Source organism: Oxyura jamaicensis, chromosome 1, assembly GCF_011077185.1.
Source record: "Oxyura jamaicensis isolate SHBP4307 breed ruddy duck chromosome 1, BPBGC_Ojam_1.0, whole genome shotgun sequence".
Taxonomy (NCBI): Eukaryota; Metazoa; Chordata; class Aves; order Anseriformes; family Anatidae; genus Oxyura; species Oxyura jamaicensis.
Genome location: NC_048893.1, coordinates 116,870,783 through 116,881,398, shown reverse-complemented (window position 1 = coordinate 116,881,398; position 10,616 = coordinate 116,870,783). Strand labels below are relative to the sequence as shown.

At 36.7% G+C, this 10,616-nt stretch overlaps 1 protein-coding gene across 1 annotated transcript; it reads left to right on the top strand.

The window, feature by feature from the left end:
• Nucleotides 1-359: 359 nt before the first annotated feature.
• On the top strand, nucleotides 360-2,473 carry LOC118175213 (cilia- and flagella-associated protein 47-like). The gene is made up of 3 exons (XM_035341218.1): nucleotides 360-701; nucleotides 1,354-1,514; nucleotides 2,154-2,473. The coding sequence occupies exons 1-3, from the start codon at nucleotides 654-656 to the stop codon at nucleotides 2,182-2,184; spliced, it is 240 nt and encodes a 79-aa protein (XP_035197109.1). The 5' UTR covers nucleotides 360-653; the 3' UTR covers nucleotides 2,185-2,473.
• Nucleotides 2,474-10,616: the final 8,143 nt, after the last annotated feature.

The window sequence follows — 10,616 nt, the reverse complement described above, 5'->3', positions numbered from 1 at the left end:
GAAGGAATAGCAGCAGTTTTGTGCTTACTCAGATGAACTTCTTCTCCAGTTGCCTGAGAGAAAAATTAAGTATGCACCAAAATAGAGAGCTAGGCATAACAATTGTCAGAGGTATGTCATCTGTGGACATCTCTGATTCTTCTGAGATGCTATTCCTATCGTTTCAAACAATAGTCTGCCAACACAACTAAGAAGAGTAGGGGGAAGGAAAAAAAAAAAAAAAAAAAAAAAAAAAAAAACGAAAATTGAAGAAATCTCCCCAAACCTCATATTTTAATGTGTGATTCCTTGTGATTGGTAATATACCTATTAGGTGTCGTATTGTCAAGTACACATGTTTTTGTTTATATTATCTATGGAGAGATGACAATGTGAGTTTAAATGCCTTGATTTGATTTAGCTTTGCATAAAACAAATTGATTATTTCTAACATTTTTGTACGTTACCTGTTACTTGCTACTGTTACTGACAGAGTGGAGTTGGAAGGACGTGGCTGCACTGAAGTATGGATCAAAGCTGTTGTGGTTGAACAAATTCTGAAAGTTCTAGGAGTATATTGTGGAAATGTATTGGAATGCATTAATTTTGGACCGGTTTACTTTGGGTCTTCAAAGACTGAACAAATATGTTTATACAATAAAAGCCCAGAGTGTATGGACTGGGTAGCAGTGCTGGAAGACAATGGCATTGGAGGAGAGATGGTAAGAAAATGTTTTTTATTTTAAATTTATTTTAGTTGAAGACTTGTTTTTATTTCTGCATTGGCATTCTTTTCTCATCATTCATCTTCTAGCAGTGTTTTTTATGTCATGCTATTTCTTGATCAATAAACTTCCTGTCACCTCTGTCCAATCAGCAAATTGTTTACTATATACTTACCTTGCAATTAAGTTTTTTCAGCATTTCTGTTTCCCTGTGTGACACTGTAGCATTAATGATGTTAAGTATGTTTTCCCTCCTTCTCCACCTCCCCTGCCCTTTTTTTTGTTTGTTTGTTTTTCAGGAGTGGTTATGCTTGATTTACTGGATTTGTTATGATTTATTGGATTTGTTATGATGAAGCTATATAGGAGTTGTCAAAACAGATTTTGGTATTCCAAGGTGTTAAACGCTTAGTTTCACTTGCTTTTCTCTGTCAGTGAAGTAATCTGAGCGAGCATCACATTTTATAAAGGGAATTAAAAACACTGATATAAAAGCAGTTAATTAGCTGAGTGATATGGAACTTTTTACATTATGTCTTTCTGTCTGTTTTGAAAGATGTGAAACTATGCATGGGGAAAAAAGCAAAACAAAAGGGTGGTTAGAGCAGGCTGAACTGTTGATATACCCATATTTTGATTATTTTTTTAGGGAACAGATCTTCAGAGGAGTGCAGATGCTGTTTTACAAGATTTAAGCCTCATAAATAAAACAGAAGATGTAAACGTTTCCACTTTGATCCTGTGCTTTCCCAGTCAAGGAACCTTGCTACCTTATGAGAAATCTGTTCTTACATTGTGCTTTAGTCCCAAGTGAGTTAATGGTTCAAATTACAAACAAGAAAAAAAAAAAAAGTTTGTCTAAACTATTATGTAAAGAAATGTGTTAGAGAAATCATTTTAAGTTAATATGCAGATTTCTTTAATTACTTGATACTTATGTGTGTTAAAAGAAATTCCTTGGTGTGATACTACAAATGATAAAGCCAAGTCAGAAGTGATTATCTGGGAGATATCTTAGAATTCATTAAGGACGCCTTTGAACCACGAATTGGATAAGCTTGTTTTGACTGAAAAATTTTATTAGATTTTTGCAAAGGGAACTAATTGCTTCTTCAATTAAGTATGTTGAATCTCTAAAGATTGTTGAGGAAGTCGTGCAGTGTCAAATTAAATGCCTTTACACGCATGTGAATCACTTATAGAAAACTCTTGTAGATGTATGTGAATGGAGAAGATACCAAATGACCAGTATCATAGTCATACATATGGTGTTCAGTTAAATTTGTTACTTTTCCATTTTCTGTAAGGAAGTATAAAGACCATTTAAAGCTGTAATCAATAGCAACAGCTGAATTAGATGATGAAAAATGTTTTTTTTGTTGTTGTTGTTGTTTTTTGTTTCTTTCTTTCTTTCTTTCATCTTGTAATTAGACATTGTGACGCTCACAGGAGCGTCACTTTAAAAAGGCCTTTGGAGTGAATGACCTGTCACCAAAACAAGATTATGTACTCTTTCTGAGATTTGAGGCTGTTGGGAATAAAGATGGCTATCGGAAGGCCTGCGGTGATGGTACCACGCCAATCACAAGTATGTTACAGAAACATATAGTCGCTATCAGAAATGTATATCTGGACGATAAGATTGTATGTCTTGATTTTCTTAATCTTCCATTTAATAGCTTTATGGGAAACTTGTGTCTATCTTATTCATTAAATATAATAGTAAATATTTGGAATGTAGATTTTTTAATTAAAATAGAGTAGTTTCATTCCAGTAGCCACGATATTTAATATCAGCCAAATGTATATTTTTTTCCTGCTTTTTCAGAGTAATTTCATGCTCTTACCTGTACCTTAGGAAGCAACAGATATTATTTTAAATTTGGAAAAGATAATTGTACTGCTAAGGAAACTTGATGCAGGTTTTGCCTGGCTTTGCTTTTTTTGGAATTTTAGTGACTTGAGCAAAGTAAATTAAACTCAGACCTTTGTAAGGACTTTTTTCATTTCCTTCACCTAATCACAAATACCTGAGTAAACTATTTCTTTAATGGAGGAATGTAAGGCAATTTTAAGCTCAATATTTAGGCATAATTTAACAAAACTCTAACTCGAGTAACAAGAGAACAATGTGTCTCAGAAATGAGATAGAACATCAACAAATTCTTACTAATATGTAGCAGTATACATATATTGCTAATCTAAGTGTAGCCACTGGCATATTTTTAAAGCACAGGGTTAAATACACATCTTTAGGAGTAACTGGGGAGGGAAGAAACTTAAATAGATAATTACACAACTTCTCTTTGCTTTTTTACAGGATGTGATATTTTCATTTTCTCCGCATCAAATAGGAACATTTAAAGTGAAGCAAGTTGTTGATATCATTGGTACAGGACTAGAAAATAATTTACAGGTTTCGAAGACAAAATCTTTTCACCAAATATACCTGAGCTTTATTGGTGTGTGCAAATCTAAGACAAAAAAAATTCTGTTCAAAACTAATCCTGGTAAGATACTAAAAATGTAAATGCTATGTGATAAAACATTTTTAGAAGTACACTTTTAACATTTTTGTAGAGATTTTTTCACTTACTATTTTAGTTTTTAAAAACGTAATTTCTCTTTGGGAGTTGAGAGAATGCTCAACTCTATAATGTATACCCCCCAAAAAATGAAATAATGGCAAGAAAAAGTGGCTTGTATTTTAACAAAAATGGAACTTCCAAAGCATAATTTTTCATCACATTTAACTTTTATACATCAGAAAATGAAGGTTTCAGTTTTTGACTGCAGGTAGTACTAGTGCAGCACAGCTGTACTGCATAGTGGTGCATCTGGTTTCTGTGCGTAGATAAATTAGAGGAGGGTAGCTGAATACTCCTTAACATACTCCTGCCCACTTGAAGATGCAGTGATTAATGGAAAAACAGAAAGACGATATCCATTTTATTCAATTAAAGTATTGCGGGGAAGTTAAAACAGGAAGTCATGGGATGAAATGTGAAGTTGCCTAAAAACTGGTTCTTTCTACAAGTATCAGAGTGGTTGATAAGCTACTGGACATTTTTGGTACTTTCAGGTAGGTATTTCATATCCAGGGCAATCATGAATTGATGAGATACTACAGTTTTAATAAATCTGTATTTAATTAATAAATACTTAATTTAATAAATCAGTATTTAATAAAATTCTAAATAAATATTAAAATAAAAAATGTTTCTTTGTTTCAAAAGTACTATTAAAATATATTTCTGTAGATCAATGTCTTAATGTTTTGGTTCATATTTTGAATCCTTATGAAATGTGCTTATAATACATTTCCAAACAGCTCTTGACTGTATATGTGTATATAGAATCATAGAGTGGTTTGGGCTGGAAGGGACCTAACCGACCATCTAATTTCAGCCAACTAATTTCAGAACTGCTGCTCCGTGCCTGGAGCACCTCCTGCCCTCTTGCTGCACTGTCCTTGGGGCTGCAGGGCTGGTTCTCACTCCTCTCTCACTCCCAGTCACTGTTGCAGAGCGCTTTTATTTTTCCTTTCTTTAATCTGCTCTCACAGAGGCACAGGCTACATCGCCTATTGGCTTGGCTCTGGCCAGCAGTGGTCCCTTTGAAGACAGCTGAAACTGGCCCTTATCTAACATGGGGCAGCTGCTGGGTTCTGCTCACAGAGGCCACCCCAGCAGCTCCCTGCTACTTGTAAACCATGTAAACCCAATGCACAAAGATGTCTGTTGCAGTAAAATACTTTCTTCAACCTTTGAGTCATTTCTGTGTTTTTTTCTCTTCCCCTTTCTGTTCTTTCAACTGTCTTATAAAGTATTAACATCACAACTGCATATACTAAAAGTTTTATGTAGACAGGTAAAATTACCTCCCTATTCCTCACTTACAGTTCTGGAATTTAAACACCCTAAAACCTTTGCTATAGCAAAACACAGAGTGAGACACTGCTCCCTCTTCTCTAAACTGTCTCATTGTTTTCCAGGATCCACTTCCTGTCCTGTTAAGTATAGCCTACAGTCATTTCTTGTCATTTGCCTTGTATCAGTTTGTTTTTCAAGGAGCTGTGTTCTCCCTTGCAATCCAGAATTCTCTGGCTGATCTGGTTTTTGCATTCTTTACCACTTCCAACCATTCACAAATGTTAACAGCACCAATTTCATTTTTTACTTACTCCTGCTAATAGACTTAAAATGATGAAGAACAGAGCTAGTGAAAATGAAACTAATTAAGAACTAGGACTACTCTCTAAAGCCCTTTCCTAAAAATGTCATCATCAATAATAACTCCCTGCTCATAAGTACTTTTTGAGACCCGTGAGACAGTTCTTAATCCATTTAAAATGTACTTTATTGATACTGCATAGTCCTAATATTTTTATCAGCATGTTATTTATGGTAAATCAAAGGATTTACAAAAATCCACTACATACTTACTTCTATCAATTATAATTGTAAGAAATAAATCAAAGCCTATTTTTCATAAAATGTTTACCAAGGTTAATTATAAATTATAGCTATATTAAATAATATTAATTATAAATCTTCTGCTTTATTTTTTTCAACTGAATCTTTTTCATATTTCCACAATTTTGCCAAGAACTGATGTTACCTATCATGTCTCCCGTTACCTCCTCTTCCCTCTTAACTTCTTGACCATTCATAAAATATTAATGTTTTTAATTTTCAGAATTATCCAGAACCAAAGAGTTATTCATACCTGACATTTTCAGGAGACAATCCTAAAAGTCACTGCTTTTAGGACTCCTGGGTGTGAGCTATCTAGGCTTGCTAATGGGAAATTTTCTTCTGCTAATATATGCCATTTAACATCCATGTTGACCTCTAATGGCATGATTCATCTCAGCTAAATTCATCTAAAATTAGTTGTCTAAGTTACCTACAATTCCCACAATAGAGAAAGAAAAGAACTTCCAGAGAGTCAATTGATTCCATCTATCCTGATGTAACCTGGAGAAAACCAAATATATTTCAATATGTACCAGTAACATTCCTGTAAATACATAGATTTTAATAACACCAGGTGAACACACATTAAATAAATATATAGCTATATTCTTGTACAATTCTGTGTAAAGGGAATGTTTGGGAACCCTGAAACAAGTATGTAAATGAGACCAAGCAAACACCAGTTATGCTTTTAGGAACTATAGTCTTGATTTCTGCTAAAGAAAAACAGATACATACGGTGAGAGCTGGACAAGCGGTCAATAATTTACAACATGTACAGAACCTATTGAAGCTGGCCCTAACTGCATAGGTGAAGCCATCTTCAGACCGTACCCATATGCAACTGCAGCAAACACCACCAGCTGTGCACACTCCTTTTCTTCAAAACAGGGTGTACAGAACTGAGCACAGTGGTGGCCTGCACTGCTACAAATGAAGGTATTATCATTAGGTTTATTATCATTAAAGGGAAACATAATATGCACATCTGGCCTGGTTCCTTACCTGAGGCCACGTTGTAATTTGGATACTACACGTGGTGAAAAATATGGGCAGTATATCCAGTTAAGTTTTCCCTAAAAAAAAAATGAGGGAACAGAAAAAGTTGTTCTTTTTCTCATACTGACTGCAACCCAGGTTCATATAGCCAAAGAAGATATGCAGCGGGAGATTACTGAAAATGTAACCATTAAGTAACCAGTAATGGAAAGAGAGGAATAGAAGCAATAAATTGGACGGAACACAACCTTTGTTTTGCCATCTTTAAGCAAGGAATAATCATGGTTCGGTGGGGTACTAATCTGCAGACAGAGGATGCTTTCCGTGGGCAGTTAGGAAATACAAAGCAAGTTTTTGAATGTGTGGATAGTAACATGAAGTAGAGAATGTAGTTAAGGGTACCAAAAAAGCATGAGCATTTGGGGCATTGCAGTGTTTGGGAAGCAAACTGAAAACATTATTGAAGCCCAAGAGTAACTGGAAAATTTATAACAGGAAGCAGAGGGATACAAATTGTGGGAATATGATGCAATCGCAGAAGGATTAAGGATGGCAGCTATGTTATGAGATTTCCAGGAAAAGGACACTTGGTATGGAAAAGAGTGGACAATTCCCAGAAGAGGGAGTGATCTAAATAAAAAATGAAGTGACGCACAGACTGTTGTTTAGATTATACTACAAAGTAAAAGGAGAGATCAAAAAGTTTTCAACCAAAAATCAACTCAAAAATTTTTAAGTTAGCAGTAAAAGCAGACATGGCACAAATCACGGTTAAAGTGGAATTAGATGCCACTCATCAGAGCATTATAAAGGAAGTAGAGACCTCAGTAGGAAAATTAGTGGGGAGTTGGGATTATTGAACATATGTCTTGCTTGTTACATTTTAGCTGAATTAGACTTTTGTTAATTTTAGTAGTCCAGTCAGCCCACTAATTGTAACTTTTAAATGCTTCAGGGTGTTTCCAGAGGTGTCTTGGTTGGAAATCACCTAAAAAAAAAAAAAAAAAAAAAAAAAAAAAAAAAAAAGAGATCATTGTGATATAAACCCAATGTTGTTGATGTGAATCTTCATTCCTCAAATGCTAAACCAAGCACCATACAGTTTGTTAGTCAGGTTGAAGTATTTGAAATTTTTCAGCAAAGATAAGCAAACATTTACTTTCATTTTGGGTTGATCTGAACTAAATATAGTGCTGGATAGGCTCTACTGACAACGGTGCTAGAGCCATCCCATTTATACGAAGAAATGTGTTTCTTGTGTAAATTTCTGAAAATATATATATGTATATCATGTTTGCCACTGGTGTTCCTGTTTGTGACTATTCTCTGCTAATTTTTCCATTCACAATCATTCTCTAGGTGTTCACCTGTACCTTGGCTACTCTGCTTATAGAGTAGCAGAACAATACTCTGCTAGCATTGTTGTGTGGTTTTTTGTTTGTTTGTTTGTTTGTTTATTTGTTTTCAGTTCTCTTCAGGTCACAGTCTCAAAGAACATATACCAATGTGTATCCTAGAAAGCTCCTCATCCCAGTTTTTATTGCCAGCTTTTACTAATTTTCAAAAAGCTCCCTTGGTCGTTCTGCTGCTGCACTCTGCCTGTCCAGAACTTTGGGGATGTCCTACTATTTGGGATTACTGCTTGATTCATAAGATTGTGCAAAACTCTTGCATGACTTGCTCTCAGCACAGCTTCACTTGGAGCCTTCCATTGATAAAATGTCACATTATATGACTGCATTATAGTTAACTGTGTGGTGGCTCTTTTTATGGGAAGTTTCCATCCACTTTGTAAATGGGTCATAATAACAGTGCTGGTTTCCCCAGGTGGTCGTCCAAAGGGGTGCTGTGTAATCAGCCAGTATCCTGGCCCAAAAAAAACCTCCTGTACTGCAGCTGTATTTGTCTTGGATGTATTAGAGCATTTACAATTGCCCACTATACCCAGCTGTGTACCTGCTACTCTGTCTCAGCAATCATCACACAGTAGTGGGATGCCACCCACTGGATCAGGTTGCCCATGGCCTCATCCAACCTGGCCTTGGACACCTCCAGGGATGGGGCATCCACAGCTTCTCTGGGCAACCTGTCCCAGTGCCTCACCAGTAAAGAATTTCCTCCTAACCTCTAATCTAAATCTCCCCTCTTTTAGTTTAAAACCATTCCGCCTTGTCCTGTCATTACCTGATTGAGAAAAGAGTCGCTCTCCATCTTTTTTATAAGCTTCCTTTAAGTACTGAAAAACCTCAATGAGGTCACCCCAGAGCCTTGTCTTCTCCAGGCTGAACAGCCCCAGCTCTCTCAGCCTTTCTTTGCAGGAGAGGTGCTCCAGCCCTCTCTCTGATCATCTTTGTGACCCTCCTCTGGACCCAGTCTAACGGCCCCACGTTCTTCTTGCACTGGGAGCCCCAGACCTGGATGCAGCACTCCAAGTGGGGCCTCACAAGGGCAGAGTAGATTGAGGCAATCACCACCCTCCACCTGCTGGCCACTCGTCTGTTGATGCAGCCCAGGATGCAGTTGGCTTTCTGGGCTGCAAGCACACACTGCTGGCTCATGTCAAGCTTTTCATCCACCAGAACCCCCAAGTCTTTCTCTGCAAGTCTGCTTTCAATGAGTTCTTCTCCCAGTCTGTACTTGTGTCCAGGATTGCCCTGACGCAGGTGCAGCACCTTGCACTTGGAATTGTTGAACCTCATTAGTTTCGTGTGCGCCCAATTCTCAGGCTTGTCCAGGTTCCTTTAGATGGCATCCCTTCCTTCTGTTGTATCAGCTGCACCACTCAGCTTGGTGCCATCTGCAATCTAATGTTTTGCTTTGCTAGGATAGGCTTATTCGTGAACAGATCAAATCAAATTGTACCAGTGTTGGACCTACCCATGCTCACAGACCATCTTCATCTGCTCATATTATTTCCTTCTGTTGTGCAAATACCAACTATTTTTTTAGAAGGGAATCGAAGTCCCTAAAAGCCTAACTTTCCAAAAGTTGGAAAACTGTGGAAAGTCAGAAAGTCTTTCAAATTTGGAGTAGGGAGTTACATATGGTTGACATTAACTCAAGTAATGTTTCCATTAAATTTCCTAATTATTCAACTGGAATATATGCTGAGCAAAGCCTGTTTCGGCAATGGACTGAAAAATAATGGAAAGTGAAAGGGAGAGGTAACATTTTAAGTACTATATTAGGAAATTTAGGTGTAGTGAATGGAACACTGAATAATATAGACCTTGAATTCTTTTGGGATAAATTATCACTGATGGGCAATGACGAGATTAAAGCCTTCCTACAGAGAAATGAAAGACTAAAAATTTCAGGACATAGCCAAGGAGAATTATCACTCCATGAAGAAGCTGCGTTCTCATTAGTTTCAAATGCTATACAAATAGCAGACGTATCTGATGAAATAATTAAGTATGGAAAGATCCACCACCCTAAACTGTATATTAGGAGATAGTAAGCAATTAAGTGTAGCTTTATGACATTGTCATCTGTGTGGAGCTGTGTCACAGATACATGAGGACCACACATAAAATGATGACCCTTGGACTGGCAAAATCCATACTTGGTGGAAACCTGGAAGCCAGTTGTTCCTCAAGAAGGAGCTGAATGGGTAATTTCAGAAAGGTACCACAGCGGCATTCTTGCTGTAGAGAAATGGAAGCAAACACCACAAATTACCGAGATCCAGAAGTCAGCTGGTATGGCCTGAGAAAAAGCATGTACTGTTGTATCTTCAGAGTAAGACCACATTTTAAAGTCAAAACCCACAATTTACAAGGAGTTTTATGTTTTGTACTTACCAAATATCAGGTGTGCAACCAAACACCATTCTCCAATCACAATGACTGAAAATAACATGTAAACCTTCCCAGTGGATGACAGCTACTACTGTAATAGGAACAGTGGGTGCTGAATGGAAGAAATTATGGAAGAAAGCTTTTTATTATGAATCTGTAGTAAACCAATGTGACAGTTTCAGCAAACCAAGATGAAATTTGAATATAATCAGCAAGAGATTACAATATAAGCACTAGAGGTTAAAATCACAGTTAGTAATTCTTGGTGGGACAGGGTATTCTGCAGCCCTACAGCATCTAATCTGTTATGTGTACTGTTCCATCCACTACTGAGTTAGCAGCAATGCCGGTTATGATTTTGCATACTATATATAATTTGTTACATTTGTTATCTCAAGGTTATTTTCAACAAGGCACTGAAAAATCAATACTTTATGAGGCAAATCCAGAATGTTTCCTTAAGAGGACAGTGATTATAGGCAGGCTGAGGAGGAAACAGTTTGATCAACGGCACTCTTCAGGTGATTGTGACTTGAATAGGTCACCATCAAGGAGAGAATTATTGCAGCCTGAAGAAAAGCAAATAAATCTGAGCACATACCGCTAACATTGCTATAAGTACACAGATATTAATA